The sequence below is a fragment of the Kogia breviceps genome, chromosome 3, assembly GCF_026419965.1.
Source record: "Kogia breviceps isolate mKogBre1 chromosome 3, mKogBre1 haplotype 1, whole genome shotgun sequence".
NCBI classification, from domain to species: Eukaryota; Metazoa; Chordata; class Mammalia; order Artiodactyla; family Physeteridae; genus Kogia; species Kogia breviceps.
Window position 1 is genome coordinate 45,830,087 of NC_081312.1, and position 21,569 is coordinate 45,851,655.

The window sequence follows — 21,569 nt, forward strand, 5'->3', positions numbered from 1 at the left end:
ACAGGAAATACAGAGGGTGCTGGGCAGACAACAAATTCAAACTGTTAAAGGTTGCAAAAATGTAAGCTCATAATGTTAAGTGAAGATGGTCTCTTTCCAGTGGTAGAAAAGAATTCTCTCTCCCCTTCCAACAACTCAATTTTTTTTTTTTTAATTCTTAGGATTCAGTTCACAATATCCCTCGTCAATAGTACCTCAAAAGAGAAAACACATCTGCAAAACTCAGGTCTCATTTAAGATGCATGTTTTTATTGAAGTTAAAAAAAATTTGTAACCAGACAGGAAGAATAAAATAGACAAGAATGTTATAATCTGACTATATAATATTCTCTCATTCTTGGTGAATCACTAAAATATAACAAAGGATTGTTCTCTATGCTAATTTTTTAAGGTTGTCCAGTTAAACCATTATTTGGTATCCTTTCAACAGGTTAACCTCTTAACTATTTAGAGTTTCTTCTCAGAAACATTCATATATTATACAGAAAACATTCATAGTTTATTTGGGAAACATTCATATTTTATACAAATTTGAGACAAGACCAAAAAACCAAAAAAAAAAAAAAAATCCACACAATTGTAGCTGCAACACTATCCTAGCTGCATTGTGGTGATTATGTTCAGTCAGCTGTCCGCTATTTACAACTGGATTTTAATAGTGTTATTTACAGAGGGGCCAAAAGCACTCATCTAAAGTAAAGGCGCTCGGGTTTAATGTGCACTTTCATAGCCCTATGAAAACACAACCATTATATACACTGTAAACACCACAGGGCATGAAATCCATCTCCAACCACAAACATCAATCTCACAGATCAAGCATACAAGGTCTAAGGTAAGGTGCCTAACTTTTCTTTGTAAGCATACTTTTCACCCAAGAGTACTGCTATTCTTTTCATAGGACACTCTTCACTTATTTCAGATATGGTGCCAGTGCTCAGAACATGCCCAGAACCCCTTTTTGGGGACTGCCTGCATAGTCTGCGATGAACTCTGCTGAACATTCTTGACGGTGGCAAGTCTTCTTTGAACAATCCTTTAAAGAAGGATTTGATTTGGGAAAACAGGCATAGTTATTCACAGCCAAGTGGATCAAACTGTGGGATACAGCCCTGGATCAAACATGAGGCACCACTATAAAAAGATGAGACCGATTTTCTTGTACAGCTCGTAAATTCAGAGATTTAAGATGCCTGAGCAATGGCGGTCCTGATGGAGTAGCAGAGATTCTCCTGGAACGAAGACTGAGAGGCAACATTCACTGGAACGGCATATCTAGGTGGTGGTTTGCAGTTTCAAAAATCAGTCCGTTGCCTCGCACATAAACTTTAGTACTCCTCTTCAGTTTCAGTCCCTTTTGCTTTCTTATGGATTGCCCGATTAAAGCTATGGCAAGCAGGGACCCAGTGATTGTCATGAAGCCCCAGCTTACAGCCAGGGAAGCCCTTCTGAGACCGGTGGCAGCACATCCAGTATCCCGGCCCATAGGGCAATGCCTGGCAATAGGGCTTGGGGTGCCATCGGCACAGGGACACATCCCCTTTCACATATTTTTTCTTGCACTGCTTGCACGGATCCTCTCTATAGCGTGGATCCCGAACCCAGCGAGAATCTGCTGGCCTGATATTGTAATATTCAATGATAAACTTGAAATAGCAGCAGGTACATTTAAGAGCCACTAAACTCTTAGTGGGAAGTAACCTGAAGATTTTCACCATAATGTGGTGGGGCAGAAAAGCCATGTACTGCTGAGGCTCCAAAAGCTGCTGGATTTTAAACCTGGTCTCCAGAAAGTCATGCGACACCTGCTTCTTCCAACTGGATGCCTCAAGCACTGGTAATGTACTTTCCACAGAAGCCAGCGGGACAAATGAATGAGCCGAGACACTTTTTTCCTCAGATGCACTGTCACCCTCAGCAGCATCTTCAAGCTGACTGGCCTCGGAAGACTCTTCTGTTGTGCTTTCATTCAGCTGGGAACAGCCCGACTGGTGCTGACCAGATGGCAAAAAAAACAACATCCCTGGAAGTGGGTCTTCGCGGGACTTTGAACTGGAAGGCTGGTCTTTCTCTACCTTGGACACAGTGATACTAATGCACAAAGATTCTTTTCTTCTCTGATCAGGATTTTGGCTAGCAAGAGGCACAAGCTCTTCACTCATACCATCAATAGAATCTGGGGGCAATTCAATGGCTTTGGGACAGGTGTGAGGAGGAAAAGGTGACCCAACAAGTTCCTCTGTCATTTCCACATCATGTCTATTGCTGTTTTTCATGGCAGTCTGCTGATCTGGCTCTAATTCTGCACTGTCCGTGTGCAAACTCACGCCTGCTGGCAATGAGGGACGGCCCCGAGAAGCGCCGTCCCAGGCCTGGTCCCCCTTAGGAGAACAATGGTCAGCTCTTAAGGGGCCGCAGTCCACAGATACAGACCCCACAGTTTTCACCTGAGTGTCAGGTACCTCCAAGGCGCCTTTGTTTGTTTTGCTTTCCTCAGCCTGGGTGCCATTCACAAGCAACACGCGGCCCACGTTGCGACGGAAGCTGTTATTCCTCGAGAGGCTTCCAGGCTCACGCTGGCTCTGCCGCTTCAGGCACTCGGACTCCAGCCTGGCTACCATGTCAAGGACACGGACTGGCTCACTCACTGGCTCACCAACCTCAGGATTTCTCCTTTCCATGGGTTCTTCACATGCTCCTGGGGCACACAAGGGCTCGGGGGCTGGGGGCACACCTCTGGATTGCGCAGAAAACCGCACCACAGCAGGTGAGTTAGTGCAGTTTTTCGCACAACTGGCTAGCAGAGCACTGGCTCTTTGCTCGAGGAAGGCAACCATTTGTATGACCGACAAAGGCCTCCCGGCATAGACTCCGTCCCCGTTGTCACTCACGTAATGCACAGAACAGTGCTCGATGCCACACGCAAAAGGCTCAGGTTGGTAGCATCTGCTGTTGACTTCCTTCATCCTTTCTAACTGTATCTTGGCTTTTTTAAGATCCCCTGATTTTTTCCTTCTTTTAGTAGCTCTCCCATCAATATCCCAGGAGCTTTTTATTTTCATAGATCCTATTCTATTACTACACTGGTGGGCTGCAAAGAATGCAATCTTTTCCTTGGTATTTCCCGGTTTCACAACAGCCCAGATATCAAGCGGCCCTTCCCCTTCTTCACCCTGATGGATTGTTGCAGACGATGCATTCTTCTTGGTTTTAACATTCAAGCTGCTCTCTTCAGGACTCTTCCCACTCATACTGCACAGAACATTTGGAGAAAGGATTCCAAAACGCTTTCGAGATGATGCTTTACCAAGAGAGGCTGAAGGAAAGACACTTGGTTTCATACAGCTAGCTTTGCACTTTTCATCATTTATAGCCTGTTGGTGGCTCATAGGAGTTCTCAGAGTTTCCTTGCTGATTTCCCAAGGTCGCACTTTCTTCTGGAGTTTCCAGTATGGCTTTAGGTGCATAACAGAGGCTCTACAAGGAGGAAATACACATTTGATTAAGATACTGATTTCATTTTTAGAAAAGCTTTTTTTTTAAACTTACACTCAGATGGTTCTAGCAAGTAACAGAAACATTTTCTATCAGTTCACTAAATCTTTACCAACTCTCATTTCAGCTAGTTTTTAACGTACAAATCAAGAACAACAAAAGCAAAAATAACTACTTTCCATGGTATACAGGCCAGAAAATAAATGGGTGAATTTTAGACTGACATTAGTTAACATTCTATACATAAAATTAGTGCTTTAAATATAAAGAAATTTGAACTTACTAAAAACACTCAAGGGTCAGTACAAGGCACAGTAAAGAAATGAAAGTATAAAAGGAACCCATCCAGAATCTCTAGTATAGTAACACTATTTCTTTCTAAGTCATCACAACTAACATTTTATTGATTGCAAAACAGTCTATCAAAATTGTTATATAGCTTTCTAAGCTATTCCCATACTGTTGAATATTTTAGATATCTGTATTTTCACTCGTCTGCTTATGTTGCTTTGCCCATCTATTAGTGTTTTCTAAATAATCTAATTGTGTAAGCTCTTAACTGTTAAATTTTCTGCAAATTAAATACAAAGCCCACAGTCTTTATTGATTCACTAGTTCAGAAAAACAGTGCCTGTTTTGTGTCCTGGCTAGGGGTGGAGATGGTAACCATTTTAGAAATTATAAAGATGATTACAGGGCTTCCCTGGTGGCGCAGTGGTTGAAAGTCCGCCTGCCGATGAAGGGGACACGGGTTCGTGCCCCAGTCCGGGAGTATCCCACATGCCGCGGAGCGGCTGGGCCCGTGAGCCACGGCCGCTGGGCCTGCGCATCCGGAGCCTGTGCTCCACAACAGGAGAGGCCACAACAGTGAGAGGCCCGCGTACCACACACACACAAACAACCAAAAAAAGATGATTACATGCAGAGATACATGTTCTAGTCCTTGTCATATCACTAATTAGCTAGACAGGGTGATTTTACCTTGGGTAAGTCGCTTCCTCTCTGGGTCTGAGTTGAAATGTTAACTGAGGGGTTGGAATACTAGATTATTTAATGATTTTGTCAATTTGTATGTCAAAATATCCCACTGCTACATAGAACACCCTGGATTAAGGAAAAGTGTCCTGTAGGGATGCCTGTTCTACAAAGTAAACCTACAGACCAAAATAAACATCTGCAGTCACATCTGTGGAGCAAGAGCTTTCACAGGTCTAAGCACACGGGCTCGCTCCTAGGGACAAAGTCTAAGACATACACATTGGGCAATCCAGCATATCACTTTCTCATTCACTCCATAACATTTATCCGGTGCCTGCAATGCGGCAGCCTCCATGGGAACTGCTTTCAGGTATCAGTTTTATTCATCAAGAATGAAAGTGATCAGAACAAATTTACCTTTCACTTCAAATTTAATTCCTAGAGTCCAATCTCAGCTAAAAGAAGAAATATGGATATGAATATCTTCTAGCTAGGTAAAGAGAAATATTATTTTTAAGGCACACAAAGTACCTTTTAAAAGATACACCTGAAATAGATCAGACTGATTTGTTTCTGATCTTTAGCAATTATATCCCACATCTGTTGAGATCTCCCCCTTTGTGCACTACAGCATTTTTAATAGAAACATTATATTCTATATCTATAATTTAGTCTTATAAAAAGAGCCACCCAGAATTCTTCATGAACAAGATAAAGATATATGAATAAAATAAATGAATAAAAGAGGTACATCTAGTGCCATCTCTCTGTCAACATTTTCTGGTTTTTCATATCCCTTCAATCCCTCTCTAAGTGAAATCTAAGAAATGGAGTTTGTTGAAAAGTCCAATTAATTCTCACATAATGATCTCATTACAGAATGTCTGTGAATAAATTTAAACTTCAGCAATGTGTGTGCCATTCTGCATCACACAATATGTTCTCTTCACATTCCTCCCCCACAAATTATTTTAGGTGCCATTACTGATAGACAGCAACATTTGGAAGAAACATGTGATTGCAGATGGCTTTTGTTTGAGTATATTAACCTGTAAAGTCAGCTCACATGACTAATAGACAAGGTTTCAGTGGGATTAAAACAGGAGACGATCCCATGGAACAAAAGTGAAGAAAGGTACAACAGCGAATGAAAAAAGCCAATAAGGTCATTCGATGCAACCAGGGTGACTGCTGGAGGGTGAGTGGTGATTCTGTGGGACCCCCAAAGGAAGCAGAACCTTTAGGCACAGCCTCACGTCCTCCACTGGCTGAAGGATGGCTGGAGTATTACCTCTCCCCCTTCCTGTGCTGGGCTTGAAGGCCCTGAGACAGAAAAGTGCTGGCAAGACTCAAGGAAACGGCAAAAATCTGAGTCTGGGTTGAAATCAGTGGTGGTCCATGGGGATATGATGCAGAGCATCAAGGGCATCTACTGCAAAAATTCATAAAATAAAAACTTTACATCTCTAACAGATTACATCAGATGGTGGTGCTTTCCCCACCCACCCCCCCAACTCACCCCCTCAAATACAGGCAGGCACTGCAGAAAGCTCCAGCCAGGTTTCCATGGTTGCCAATCTCTTCGCACACAAGTATTTTAAAAGTTCACCACGATAAAGTCCTGCTTTATTAAAGTGCTACTTTAATGCAGGCTTATAGCACCTACCCACACATGAGCATTAGATACTCAGAAATGTCCTTGTAAAAAGTTAAGATCCCTGGGCCCATTGGATCAGAATTTCTGGGACTGGGCCAACAATCTGTATTTTTAAATTATTATTTATTTATTTAATTTGGCTGCGCCAGGTCTTAGTTGCACGGCACGTGGGATCTTTAGCTGCGGCACGTGGGATCTAGTTCCCCAACCAGGGATCGAACCTGGGACCCCTGCGTTGAGAGCCCGCTATCTTACCCACTGGACCACCAGGCAAGTCCCTGTTTTTAACCTTAGATTTAATTTGGAAGGGAACTTAAAGGTCATGTGTTAGATCTAAGCATGTCATGGGGGTTCTGGATGTGGGCTGGGCTACTGACAGGGGTGAGGTGGAACTGCCCAACAAAAAGCCGATCGGACAGTGCATACTGAAGCGTCTACTCTAAAAGATGCGTAAAGACAGACCCATCTTCTTACCTGTTATTCTCTTTAAAACACCAAAAAAGTCAATGGCCATGTTATTGCCAAATTTCCTCTCCAACTCCAACTCCTCAAGTTTCTTTGACACTGCTTTCCCAGCTCTCTTCTTCTCCAGCCTTTAAGCACTGATGTATTCCTCAGAGTTCTTTCTTTTTCTAGACCATTATTACTCTTAAGCTATACATGTAAATGACCTCATAGTTTTAATGACCACAGATTCATGACTCCCCAGTGATATGCTCTCCCAAACATCATATCCTATGACATGCCTAACAGACATACTCACCTGGATGTCAAAAAGAATCTCAAAAATCAAAATGACTATTTAATGACAGCACCAAGTACCTGCTGGTCAACCAAGCCAGGAAATTAAGTCACTTCGATTCCTCCTCCCATCCAATCACCAAGTCACCCTCGCTTCTTGTTCATCCCTAGCACAACTGCCCTAGTTTTAGCTGTCATATGTTACCTCTGCTCCACTGTTGTTAGCTACAGGAAAGCCTAACCTCTTTATCAATGAAATGCAAGGTCATGGAGCCCACCCCAGCCAACCTATCACAGCTTCACTCCTGCCCTACCATAATTCACACTTTGGAAGCTTGTTCGCAGACGAGTAGATGAAGGCCAATCATATCACCTAATACACAAATTTTAAGGCAGGCAGAGCCATAAAACTAACGGAACAGCTTCCAACATTTTTCATACTAACTGCCACCCATTTCTTTCTATCCACTTATTATCTGAAATTTACTAAACACTCTGGGCTGGATATTAGTGGTGCAATTATGAATAAGACATAGTTACTGCCCTTAAGGAGACAGAAAATCAAATAGGCAATTATGACAGCATGTGATATGTGTTATAAGGATAGTACAGGTGCCGGGAGTCCACGAGGGGAGGAAGGGGGAAGGAGAGGACAGAGAAGGAAGGAGTGTATGAAAGGAAGAGAGGAGACCACCAGCACCAAGCTTAGTCTTGAGGGTACAGAAACCGGTCAGAAAAGCCCTGAAAGAAGATAAACAGAGTCCTAAATATTCAAAAGGTAGGTGAGAAATAATCAAAGTCCCAACTAAGGCGGACAGACAGAAGTAAATGGGTTAGAGAGGAAGAGCAGGCAGGATTGTAGCTACTGATTATAAATGGAGGTTGAGGGAGTGGAGTCAAGGATGGGTCCTCAGGCTACAGCAACTGGATGAAGAGTGCTACCTTTTAGTGAGATGGTGACAAAGGTAGCTGAGCAGATTTGGAGCAGGGGAAAAGGTAAGTTCAGTTTTTAAAAATTGCTGCATGCAAGCTAGAGATATCTAGTAGGCAGACTGACACAAGTCTGGCCAAGAGAAATATGAGGAAAGGAACAAGACAGTGTGACAGAAGTTCAATGAGGAAAAAGTTTTATGGACAGAGATTACGTATGTCTTTTTCTGAAATTTTCACAATGAACATATATTACCGTTATAATAAGAAAAAATGTACATAAAAATAAAGAGCAATCACACACCCTACAGCAAGGTCATATAAAGAATTCTGTCTGGGGGAATCCCCTGGCAGTCCAGTGGTTAGGACTGCACACTGTCATTGCCGAGGGCCCAAGTTCAATCCCTGGTTGGGGAACTAAGATCCCATAAGTCAGGCGGCATGGAAAAAAAAAAAGAAAAGAAAAAAAGAGTTGTGTCCAGTTAGTGATGGAGACCCCTGGTGACTCTGCTGTGAGGAACTGCAGTGGGTGAGTAGGGCAGAGTCAAAAATTCATGGTGAAGGAGTGAATGGAAGGTGAAAAAGTGAACGTTAGCAACTTTTTCACAAAGTTTGGCTATAAAGTAGAAAGTTTTGTACATACCTGTCACCTTAAATCCTTTCCAGGAATAAACTGAGATATAATAATGAATCAATTAAAACTTGAACTTTCCTCCAGTAAAGACCAAAATCTTGCTTTCAAATAATTCCAGTATTCTTTATTGACTCTTAATTTCTGATTTCAGCTCAAAAAAGCTGGAAAAACTCTAACCTAAACATATTGTACAATCCAAAAATTAAGCCATGGGAGAGAATTTAACTTTGCAAAAAGGCCTAGATAAATGCTAAAGTCTAAAGAATCACACTAACTCTAGTCTATAGAGGACTGAACTTGATCAATGAGGAATCAAATGGCAATATGGGATCAGAATAGGGGAAAGGACGAGATTTCTCTTAGTGCTAACAGACTTAGTGCTAATAGGAAGCCTAACATTGAAGGCCTGTTTCCTAACTTGTCACTTTTAGGCCACAGCCTTGCCCATCTAAACAGGCTAGAAGATAAGGTGTTTCCTTTTTCTTTCTACTTTATTAAAGCTTCAGGAATGCTAATTCCAAAGAGGAGTCATTTATTAGTATAACAGGAGCTACTCTTTATTTACAAAAGCTTAGAGGAATAAACATAGAATAGTCCCTGAAAGATCCCTCCCATGGTACCTTTAGAGGGGAAAAAAAGTGTACAGTAAATAAATCACTGTTTCTTTAAAAACATTAAAGCTTCCAGAGAACATCTTATGACTGCCTTTTTCACTGGACCATTATAGAAACGATAAGCAACTTCAACAAAGTACTCCACGTACATAAAAAAAATCCTTGTTTTTTTGCAAATGAGGTGACAGAGCTAATATGACTTTTGAAGCTCCACAGGTAGATAGTAGAAGAATTAAGATTAGAATCAGATAAGTCTCCCGGATCTATATTTTCCTTGCTTACAAAAATAAATAAATAAAAATTAAAATCCTAGGTTCAATCATGACACAAATTAAATAAGTCTGACAGCATCTATTTAAAGAGCTTCTATCTTTCAAACTGGGGTCAGTTTTTCTTAAGTGCCACATAAAACCTATACACAGAACTGTGATGATGTAAAGCAGACATATCATATAACGTAAGAAGCCACACCAATTTAAAAGTATGTAGAAACTGCTCCTATGGCTATTAAAGCAGAAAAAAATGCCAACACCAAGAGGGTATGAACACAGGCGGAGATATAAGAAAAGACTCCCATTAACCTCTAAGCACTGACAGAATGCACCCAACTCTCAGAGTACCTTAACAATAAAACAGAACAAACTGTAAGCCAGAAAAGACAGTATTTCTCAAACTGAGTTCTAAAATATTGGGGAGTGGCTTTTTTCCGAGAGGGAGTTCACTCTTTTTCTAAAGTAATATTACCTAAAACCATTTCATGGGAACTTTGAACTTTGAGGATTAGATGGTTAGTAGTGCACAATTTAATGGAAAAATCCTTTACTGTCTGTTAATAAATACTGAATACAGAAAATAGCCTTTGGAAACACACATGCATGGTTTTCTAGAACTCAGTGTTCACAGCTTTCATCAATCTCAGAATTCACAACGGTATTTAAATGTAAGACATACCTGCTTATGGAGCACGGTATGGAGGTTCCTTAAAAAACTACAAATAGAACTACCATACGACCCAGCAATCCCACTACTGGGCATATACCCTGAGAAAACCATAATTCAAAAAGACTCATGTACCAAAATGTTCATTGCAGCGCTATTTACGATAGCCAGGCCATGGAAGCAACCTAAGTGTCCATCAACAGATGAATGGATAAAGAAGATGTGGCACATATATACAATGGAATATTACTCAGCCATAAAAAGAAATGAAACTGAGTTATTTGTAGTGAGGTGGATGGACCTGGAGTCTGTCATACAGAGTGAAGTAAGTCAGAAGGAGAAAAACAAATACCGTATGCTAACACATATATATGGAATCGAAGAAAAAACAAAAAATGTCATGAAGAGCCTAGGGGTAGTACGGGAATAAAACACAGACCTACTAGAGCACGGCCTTGAGGATATGGGGAGGGGGAAGGGTAAGCTGTGATGAAGTGAGAGAGTAGCACTGACATATATACTCTACCAAATGTAAAATAGATAGCTAGTGGGAAGCAGCCGCATAGCACAGGGAGATCAGCTCAGTGCTTTGTGACCACCTAGAGGGGTGGGATAGGGAGGGTGGGAGAGAGGGAGACGCAAGAGGGAAGAGATATGGGGACATACGTATATGTATAACTGATTCACTTTGTTATACAGCAGAAACTAACACACCATGGTAAAGCAATTATACTCCAATAAAGATGTTAAAAAAAAAGACATACCTGCTTCGTAGTTATCTGTAACATAGATTCTATATGATTTAAAACTTCCAGAAAATCAAGGTTTATGATGAACTTGATGGGACAACAAGTATCTAAAACATCCCGAAAAGGTTACAAATTAAGAAGGGTAGCCACTATTTTGCTCTTCTACTATGACTGCAACAGAAGCAACACCTAATACATTTTAATTGTATTGCAAAATACTGATTTAGTGATATTATCCAAGTTTACATGGGACCCCTCCCCCCTTTTCTTAGGGAGGAAAGGGAAGGGCCTGGAGGACAAAACACTCCTTACAGCTGTTATCAATTATTAAATAACAATTGGGAATAGAGACAAATGGAAGTATTAGGTTTTGTTAAATTTACCATGTTGTGAACAGTAGTTCACAAAATTACTTCCTATTGCTCCTGTGACATAATGCCAAATACTCACAAAACTCTGGCAAATCACAATTTACTGCTATCTAAGCTGATGAGACATCTACTATTTGTTGGTCCCTGCTAGAATGAACATCAAAACAAATGAAACCTAATAAAAAGTTTAGCTCCCCCAAAACCATTAACGTATTTTGAAAAGTACACTGAGCATTACCAAGAAAATTTTGCTTCCACAAATTTTCAGATATTCAGCATTTCTGTTAAAACCCTACTGCTTATGTCGACTTAAAAAATAATGCACCATGTAAAAGTTGTGAATTAAGTTTTACTAGGGGACCTCACTGAGAACTATAGCCCAGGAGACAGCCTCTCAGATCCAAGGAACTGCTCCAGAAAGGTAAGGGAGGAACCAAGATGCATATACATGGTTTATCAGCATGGGGGGGCGGCGGAGAGTGGTGGATGGAGAAGCCGTGCAGTTAAGCAAAAGATTACTACTAATCACAAAGAACAGACATCTCAAGGGAATGTTTTCAGTGCTTTTCTATGTATGGGAATATATAAGAAGCTGGGTTCACTGAAATTATTCCTTAGCTACACATCTTAACTATCTAGGTCCATGTGTCCAAAGCACAAAATGCCTCCTGTTTTTCTCCATCCTGAATTCCCCTCAGGCTAATGGCTTGATCCTTGTAGAAGGGGAACTGGAGCAGCATTCTTTGTTTACAAGTATTTTTCCTATTCTAATATTTCTTACAGAAAAAAAAGGAAAAGAAAACCTCTACTCTTTCACATAGAAAGCTGTTACTTCCTTAAGTGTACTGATGCTTTTTTTAAACTTTGAAATCAATCATTCTTCCATACATTTAAAAAAATATTTGGTTGCGCTGGGTCTTAGTTGCAGCACGTGGGCTCCTTAGTTGTGGCATAGGAACTCTTAGTTGCAACATGAATGTGGGATCTAGTTCACTGACCAGGGACTGAACCCGGGTCCCCTGCATTGGGAACGTGGAGTCTTATCCATTGCACCACTAGGGAATTCCCTCCATACATATTTTTATAGAATTTATATATTTTTAAGGCAATAATTTTTGATATCATTTGCACATGCAGTACTTTCAGAGAACTAATCAGAGCTTTAACATATGCCCCATTTGATCAAAATGTAACTCAGACATAAGGATGTCATCCCCTTTAGGGAATAAATGTTAAAGATTCTAAGGCCAACCGTGAATGCAGTTCAAAAATCCATTAAGGTGCCAAATAACACTTCATATGAAAAAATAAGAGAATAGCAACTAATTCTCGAGTATAAATAAATGCAGCACCACACTATGCTTGACTGCCAATGTACTCACACCACTCAATCTCGGGCCTCAATCTTGAGCCAAGCACCTAACACAGCCCACTGGGCACAAGCTGGCCCATTAACACTGTTATAGACAACTAAATTTTATTTTATTTTAAATTTTTATTAGAGTATAGTTGATTTACAATGTTGCATTAGTTTTTGCTGTATAGCAAAGTGTATTGGTTATACATATACATACATCCACTCTTTTTTAGATTCTTTTCCCATATAGGTCATTAGAGTATTGAGTTCCCTGTGCTATACAGTAGGTCCTTATTAATTATCTATTTTATATATTAGACATCTGAATTTTAAAATGGCTTATCCCCTCAGGAAGGGACAAGGTAAAAAAGTAAAACTTCAGGGTAACAAATGTTAAGGCATCAAGCAAAACAGTTTGCTTGCATTATCAACGCAGACAAATGAGCTGGCAAGTTAAGATTTTTGTCAGCAATCCTGGGTGGTGCTGGAAGGGGTGGGGGATTACTTCAGAAATAGGACCCACAGTGTTCATCAAAGAAGTAAGTCTAAATCACAGTCCTGACTGTGCCTGGCTGTTTAGTAATTACTCTTCCTTCTACCACATCCCTCTAGAATCTGTTGAACCAAGACTGAAGTAGCAGTCTGCACTGGGTGGTTAAAGTACCCTTTGTTAAGAATTACCACTTGTAGAGAAAAGAAGTTTATGGTCAATAGAAAACTGAAAAAGTTGTTGCTTTGAGGCTGTTATTAGAGCTTACTAAAGCCAGTTTAAGTACTGAAGTTAAAAATGAGTATTTTTCCAGGGGTAAAAGTGAGAAATCTATACTACAGAAAACCAACCAACCATTAGGCACCAAGGAGCCCAAACTGTCACGTTATTGGACAAAAACTACATACTGGGTTTTATGTACTTGTATAAGACATCTCATATAAAACCATTCCTTGAGTACACAGAGGGTCTGTGCAACCCCACGGCCAATCCCATTCTGCAGAATGTAACTAAATCTGGAGCTCCCAAACCAAATAGGAAGAAAGGTAATGGTTTATAACAAGATATAAAGAATTCAATTTCAGGGTTAACTTTGGGCCTTTAGAACCAGGTTTATATAAATCCAGAATCTGAAAAGAAGTCAGGGGGTTAAAGAGCCCTTATAAGCCCTATCCTCTGGAAATTCCTGGATGTATGTATTTATTTAACATGGTTGTAATCATATTGTACATACAATGTTTTACTTTTCACCACAAATATTTTCCATGTTCTTACACGGTCTTCAGACCCATCAACTGTAAATGTGTAATGTAAGTGCCAGAATATATTAAACCGTTCCCTCCAGCCCTGGATATTATAACGTAACATCTTCATGGATACAATCTCTTAAGCATTTAAGGGTATGTCCTTAGAAGAGTCTCAAAATGGAATTCGTGAATCAGAGTGTCACTATTTTTATGACTGGATGTATCTTGCCCAACCATCTCCAACAGGTTAATGCTAATTTACATTGCTACTACCACGAAAACCATGCCAGTTTTTTTAAAAAATAAATTTATTTGTTTGTTTTTATTTGGGGCTGTGTTAGGTCGTCATTGCTGTACACGGGCTTTCTCTAGTTGCAGAGAGTGCGGGCTACTCTTCATTGCAGTGCGCAGGCTTCTCATTGTCATGGCTTCTCTTGTTACAGAGCACAGGCTCTAGGCACACAGGCTTCAGTAGTTGTGGCACGTGGGTTCAGTAGTTGTGGCTTGTGGACTCTTGAGCGCAGGCTCAGGAGTTGTGGCTCATGGGCTTAGCTGCTCCGCGGCACGTGGGATCTTCCCGGACCAGGGCTCAAACCTGTGTCCCAAACCTGTGTCCCCTGCACTGGCAGGTGGATTCTTAACCACTGTGCCACCAGGGAAGTCCCAACCATGCCAGTTTGATGACAAAGATTTGGTTATTTGAAGTGAATTGGTTTTGTGCCTAGAGAAAGAAATCAACATAGAACTAGAGATAAAAGATACAAATATGTGAGAATAATCTGTTTCTACTCTAGGATAATACTAGCTCTAACAGCTTTAAAATGTTTACTATGTGCCAGGCATTGTTCTAAGCTCATAATTTCCAAAAAAAAACTTGGAAATTGTATACTCTTATTATCTCCAATTGCTGATGGAGAACCCAAAGTAGAGGTGTGGAGGTCAAGGACTTGCCAAGATCACATAAGCACATCAAGGAGCACGGATGTGCACTCAGTCAGGAGCCAAAGGCCAGGCAGGCTCTTACCTACCACACTATGCAATGAGGAAGAAAGCGGATGAGAAACACGTGGATGGAATAGGTACTCCTTAATAAGCTTATTCTCAGTGTCATGAATAAAGACTGAGAAGTCTGTGAAACAGCAGAATCTGGGCTATGGGTTCGATTTTGGATACTTGGGTTTGATCCCTTACTTAAAATTAATCTACTCATTTATCAAATATTTCATTTTCCTTGAAACCAGGTGTTGTGCTAGACCATGGGGCTTCAGCCTAAACAAAACTGATGGAATTCCTGCCCTCATGGCAAATTTGAGAAACACACATCGTTCCCTTAGCCTTTCATTCATTTCCAAATCTAAAAGTTTCCAAGGTATCGAATCAAGTTAGCAGTAGAAGCAGACATCATTAGAAATATTTAAATTTATTTCTGACAAAGAGAAACTCCAAAAATTGAATCTAAGTGTGGTGGCCTGGAACAGAGGCCTAAGGACAGATGACATTACTGAAGAAGCCTGGGCTGGAATGACTGTACACAACACACACAGAAGAATACACAAAGATACTGTTCTGGTGTTGATTTAAAATAGACCTACTTATAAAAATTAGTTCCATAAAATGAGAAATGCTAGAGAATAAAGAGACTGACATTAAGATATACCCACGGGCAAATGGGAAATTGTAAAAGGATAAAACAAATCAATAAAGAATAAGACCAATAAGAATAGAAATTAATATGCTCTATTGAGATTTCATAGGTTGTACCATCTCTTTCAGGCACTAGATTATGTGAAGCTATACACAACACTTCATCATTTGTCCCAAAATGCACTGGGACAAAGAGAAATAGTTGCCTTGCTATACTTTTTATTGTCACGCAACTGCCTCTTCATCATAAGTGCTTTAGTTTGCTAGGGCTACCATACAAAATACCGCAGACTAGGGGGCTTAAACAACAGAACAGTTACTCCTCACAGTTCTGGAGGCTGGGAGTCCAAGAGCAAGGTATGGGCAGGTTTGCCTTTGTTCTGAGGGCTTTCTCCTTGGCTTGCCAATTGTCGGCTTCTCATTGTAGCCTCACACGGACTTTCCTCTGTGCACACAGCCCCCGGTGTCTCTCTTCTGTGTTCCAATTTCCTCTTCTTCTCAGGGCACCAGTTAGATTACATTAGGGACCACCCTATCTACCTCACTTTACCTTAATTACCTCTTTAAAAGCCCCCTCTCAATTCAGTCACATTATGAAGTACTGGAGTGGTGGTGGGGGTTGTTAGGCTTCAAAATATGCAGGTGGGAGGAGTGCACAATTCAGCCCGTAACAATGGGGTAAGTGTAAGGACTCACAGGTTAAAGTGTGATGTTTTAAGAACACATAAAAGAAAAATAACGAAATAAAAATAACAAGAAAGCTATTTCAATATGATCTCTGTATAACCTAAGGTGGCTCTAAAGAACATTTCAAATGATTCAAGAGCTCACTGCTCCAACAGTAAACAGCTGGACAGTCTTCTAACTTTCTGCAAAATATGTCTGGAAGGGAAAAAATGTCATCATTCCTATTAATTAAAATCTCTTTTATACAGAATACAGTGGTTATTAGCCATTTTGCAGTCCACATAAGCACTCTGAAATTCTGATGAAAATAAAGAGGCCTCTCCTGAGTAAAGGGCACTTATCCACAAAGTTTGGCATCATCGTTTCAGGAGATTTACAAACCACACCTCCCTGAAGTTCATCAGGGTCCATGGATTCAGGTTAAAGAGGACTGTCCTAAAGGACCACTTACTGTCTAAATTAAAAACCAAATTTGTCCAAAAATGGAATAAAATAGTTGAAATAGAGATTATCTTGAAAAATACAGGATATGTGATAATCATTTACATTTAGCTACTTCCCAAAGGCTTGGAAGTAGCTAATGATCAACCAAATAATATCAGAATAAATTTTAATCTTACTAGCCAACACTAAAGGTGGGCAGAGGGAAGAAAGAAGAAATATTATTTCAGAAAATCTAAACTAAGAAAATCTATTGCAATTCAGCACAAAATCTTAGAATAAAAAGAAAATAAAAATAGGCAGAAATCACTAGCAAGTCTTGTTTAGTGAAAGAAGCTCCATTATTTTCTACATACCAAACTCATAGCCAGCGATAACATTGTGCTGTGAAATTTTAAAACTTGGCTTGTATTCTGCTCTTTCTATGCAAAGGTACTCTCTTTGACTTTCCTCAAAAAGCAGCTCTGGACATGTTCAGACAATTGGGCAAAAGAGAAATTTATGTAGAATATGACCCGGGGAACTCTGCGGATAATTTCACTAAGATGTAAGCTCCCAAGGACAGGGACCCTTAATCTGCCTGGTTTACCACTGCTGCCCAGAGTTTTACTCAAAAAAATGTTTGTTGAATTTGAATGAATGATGTATTCTAAATGAGATAGCCTGAATCCGGAAAACAGAGTGAGAATGTAACATCCATCTCTACTGTACAAGCACCTCAACTGGATGGCTATAGCCTGTTGGATCCAACAAGGTACTAGTGGCAAGATGAAGCCTCAGAAAACAAAACTGCTATTTGTTAAAGGGATACCATTATTTTCTAAAGAGTTAGGTAACTCTTTAGAGTTAGGTAATTAACTTGCTGAAGATCCATCTGGCAAACTACTGAAAAAATCAAGTTTATTCCATTGCAGATCTATCTGAAGATAAAATTCAACCCCACTTATTAGCTATGAATAGTAAGGTAAATTGGCTCACCTCAGGAACACTGAGCTTGACAACAAGATGTGAAAAGAGTACAGAAGAAAGTCAGTAAGAATGAGAGGAAAGAAGTTAATTATCTGGTCACTTTTAGATTTACTGAAGAAAACCTGCCCTATTAACCCCACCACACATATTCTTATGAGCTTCATTGAGCTGCTCAGACCACTAGGCCTTAGATCACTCTCTAGCCCCCAGCTTCAGCTGCTTGTTTTAAATGAAATACAAATGACGTGACTGGTTTTCTTCTAATAAACAAATTAATTCTTTCCATAAACAAAAATATTGTCATATTATAAATATTAATAGGAATATTTGGAAGGTCATCAAAGATACCAAGTGGGCCCCACAAACCAGTGAATAATACTCAAATGTAGGGCTTCCCTGGTGGAGCAGTGGTTAAGAATCTGCCTGCCAATGCAGGGGACATGAGTTCGAACCCTGGTCCGGGGAGATCACACATGCCACAGAGCAACTAAACCTGTGAGCCACAACTACTGAGCCTGTGCTCTAGAGCCTGCGAGCCACAACTACTGAAGCCCATGCGCCTAGAGCCTGTGCTGTGCAACAAGCTACCACAACGCAATGAAGAGTAGCCCCCACTCGCCACAACTAGAGGAAGCCCATGCAAGCAACGAAGACCAATGCAGCCAATAAATAAATAAAAACAAAACAAACAAAAAAATACTCAAATGTAAAACGTGACAGTTATGAAATAGGACTAAAAAACTCAACAAAATCAGATCATCTTCCAAGCCTCCTCTCTACAATTTTACAAAAAAAACCGCATAATTTTCAAACCAAGGTCTTCAGTAAGTAATACCAAAGTTAACTATACTAAGCAGACATATTTTAAGCACTCTAAGGTAATTTCCTAACTAGGTGAACTACATGGGTCTGAAGTCATTCTGAAGTTATCAGCTACCCAATATAGCATACTGCACATCTCAACACCAAATCATGTACTATATTTTAACCACTGCTACAAAGTCAGAGAGAGAGAGAATACTAATTCAAATAAATATTTATTCAAAGTAAAATACACTTAAAGCCATTAATTGCCTTAAATTTTATTTCCCAACAGGTTTTGATTCAAAATAAATAGAAGGAATGATAGAAATAGACATCACCATTTTCCAAACTTTACTGAATTAATGGATCTAGGCAATGATCATCAGTAGCTGCTAACATCACAAAACTGAAACACAACCAGACATTACATGCTCCTGATGGGGTGGAAAAGACACTTAAAAAAAAAAAATCTATTCTAATCTTGTTAATCCTTTAGAGCCAGCCTCAGAGGAAATGCAGGAGACAGAGAAATATGCTAAAAACTTGAGGAATACAAAATAGCAAAATCTAGATTGAGGGGAAACTACAGAACAAAATAAGCCTGGTTTCTTCAAGCAAACTCCAAGACCGGAGGGGGGCTGGGGGGAGAAAGAGAGGGGAGCCTATACATTAAGATATTTAACCAACCAATCAACCAAATATGTGGATCCTCAGTCAAACAGACATACCACAAAAATTAACATATATGTATGTATGTATGTATTTTTAAGTCCTCATCCCTTAGATATACATCCTAAAATCTTTATAGCTTAAATGATATGATGTCTTCAAAACAATAGGGGGAGAAGAAGAGATTCAGGGTATAAATCAAGCAAGACTGGCCATGAAGTGACAAATTGTTGAAGCTGGGCAATGGCAAAGTGGGCTTTTATCATTCTAGCTCTGTATTTTTGTTACACAACTAAATTTTCTCGTAATTAAAAGGAGAAATAAATAAATGGAAGCATTTGGAAACAATGGATGAATGAGCCCAGAAATGTTCATTATGCACACACAGTTGGAGCTGCATACCATCTGATCTGGAGTGAGAAACTGTGGAATTCACAGGTTCCCTGGGTAGGGCAGCTCTGCAGGGATCATTGTAAGTCCATCCCCACTAAGCCCCAGGCTGTCTGACGCAGCACTCCTTCCTGGTTCAGACCCAGGGCACCAACCAACATAAGTTCTTCTTGCCCTACTCCACACCCTTTACTGAAAACTGAACAGGAAATAAACCAGAAGGCACAAAAAAGATAAGAAAAGGGAGACAAACACAGGCAGTCAAATAAAAAAGAACTGAAAGACAACAGTGGTCAAGGCCAATCAACCCATTTCTTAATTAAACAAATATGGCTTTCAATCCCTCATGCTGTAACCTAAATGTGCAGCCTAATTAATACCTGACTCTGCCTTGTATAAGTGCACTTAACCTCCACAACTTTAAAGATAAACATAAATTAAATATTAAAATAAATACATAGGGAATTTTACTATTTAAAGACATCTTACTGCAAGTTATTTTACAACAATAGTCACCCCACATTCACTCATGGGGCAGGGGAAATGATAGTATTAATATTAAGATGTTATTATTAATAATGTGGCCGTTGATATTTATTGAGTACTTAAGCTGTACACTATTCTAAAGAACTTGATTATGTATGTATATGTATTAGTTTCATCTTCAGGACAATTCTATGAGATACATAAATTATTATTATTTATTATTCCCATTTCACAAATGTGGAAGCTGACCAACTAAGTGTAATGAATACTATGTGCTAGGTCTTTTGTGGCCATGCCACGCAGCATGTGCGATCTTAGTTCCCCAACCAGGAATTGAACCCGTGCCCCCTGCAGTGGAAGCGTGGAGCCCTAACCACTGGACAGCCGGGGAATTCCCACTAGGTCATTTTTTAAATGTGCTTCATAGTATTTTAAACGAGGCCATGTATGTGTATACAAACACATACATTTATATAACAATTAATAGAAGAGTCAAATGATTTGTCCAGAAGTCACTAAATCAGTTGTACAGAGGTTCCTAATTAAAAGTACAGTATATTTATAACTGTCAAAGACCAAAGTCACTTCAAGTTCATTTTAATAGAAATGTTTCTCTTTGTCCAGGAAAGGGTCAAAGACCTGAAGATAACTGAACAGACCCAAACTGAACAAAAAGCCAAGGGAGGGCTTCCCTGGTGGTGCAGTGGTTGAGAGTCCGCCTGCCGATGTAGGGGATGCGGGTTCGTGCCCCGGTTTGGGAGGATCCCACATGCCGTGGAGCGGCTGGGCCCGTGAGCCATGGCCGCTGAGCCTGCGCGTCCGGAGCCAGTGCTCCGCAACGGGAGAGGCCACAGCAGTGAGAGGCCCGCGTACCGCAAAAAAAAAAAAAAAAATGAAAAAAAGCCAAAGGAAAAGCATTACAATACCATCAACTACTTAAGGGCAATTCCCTGTATGATATTTTATAAATACCCCATTGGATCAAGCACGGAACCCTTTACACACAGGAAGAGCTCCATGAAAAGTAAATGCCAGAACTATTCTACAATAGCATCCTCGTCTCCCACATCTTCATCAATCTGAACTCCAAATAAAGGGGGAAATAATGTTAAGGAGCTCCTGAAAACACCTGCCCTTCAAGGTCATACAGGGTTATTAATGGACCCACCTAACTTGCTAGGTGGGACACCCAGTTTGACAAGGCAACCTGCCCCCCTAGAGGGACCATTTCAAAAGCTCAGTTCCCCCAAATCCCACCCTACCTCCCACAAGGAAAACTGCTCCACATGACCTCCTTGTTTCTCTACAAAGCCTCAACATCCTCTCAGTCATCTAAGGTCGATAACTCAGCACAGTGGTTCTCAATCTTCTTGGACCCTGGATCCTTTTTCAGAATCTGAGAAAAGGTCTGAGTTCTCTGGCCCAGAAAAATGCCATAGTACGCACATAAACAACTTTGGACAGAATTTTGGGGAAATCTCAGTGCTTATGATTAATAGCTCCTGCCTCCTCCTACTTTTTTCTTCACCTTCACAGTAGCCATTTGACCTTTCTTCCCTACGTATCAACATCTTCGTCACTCTTTACCTACAGGAACTACTGACACCCAACTGGGCCCTTCCCTGCCCAGGTCTCGTCCACGGCCCCACCCACACCCATCAATGGTTACTATAAGCCTTGCCTGAATTCCCAGAACTACTTCCTTGGGACACTTACCGTGGTCTATCTTGTCTTCATCTCCCCTACTATATACTGTAAGCTCCTGAAAGGTAAGAATA

At 40.3% G+C, this 21,569-nt stretch overlaps 1 protein-coding gene across 8 annotated transcripts in view; it reads right to left on the reverse strand.

Annotated features, from left to right (window-relative positions):
• Positions 1–152: 152 nt before the first annotated feature.
• Positions 153–21,569, reverse strand: part of FBXO34 (F-box protein 34) — an 87,438-nt gene continuing 66,021 nt past the window's right edge. For 4 of the 8 annotated variants that reach the window (XM_067028444.1, XM_067028441.1, XM_067028442.1 and 1 more), the window contains one exon: positions 232–3,477. In XM_067028444.1, the coding sequence (XP_066884545.1) occupies positions 1,329–3,467 (2,139 nt within the window). In that variant the 5' untranslated portion in view covers positions 3,468–3,477 and the 3' untranslated portion in view covers positions 232–1,328. Of the gene's footprint in view, positions 3,478–6,604; positions 6,736–15,672; positions 15,838–21,569 lie in introns of those variants that run through there. The other 4 variants (XM_059055708.2, XM_059055709.2, XM_059055705.2 and 1 more) reach the window with 4 other exon arrangements.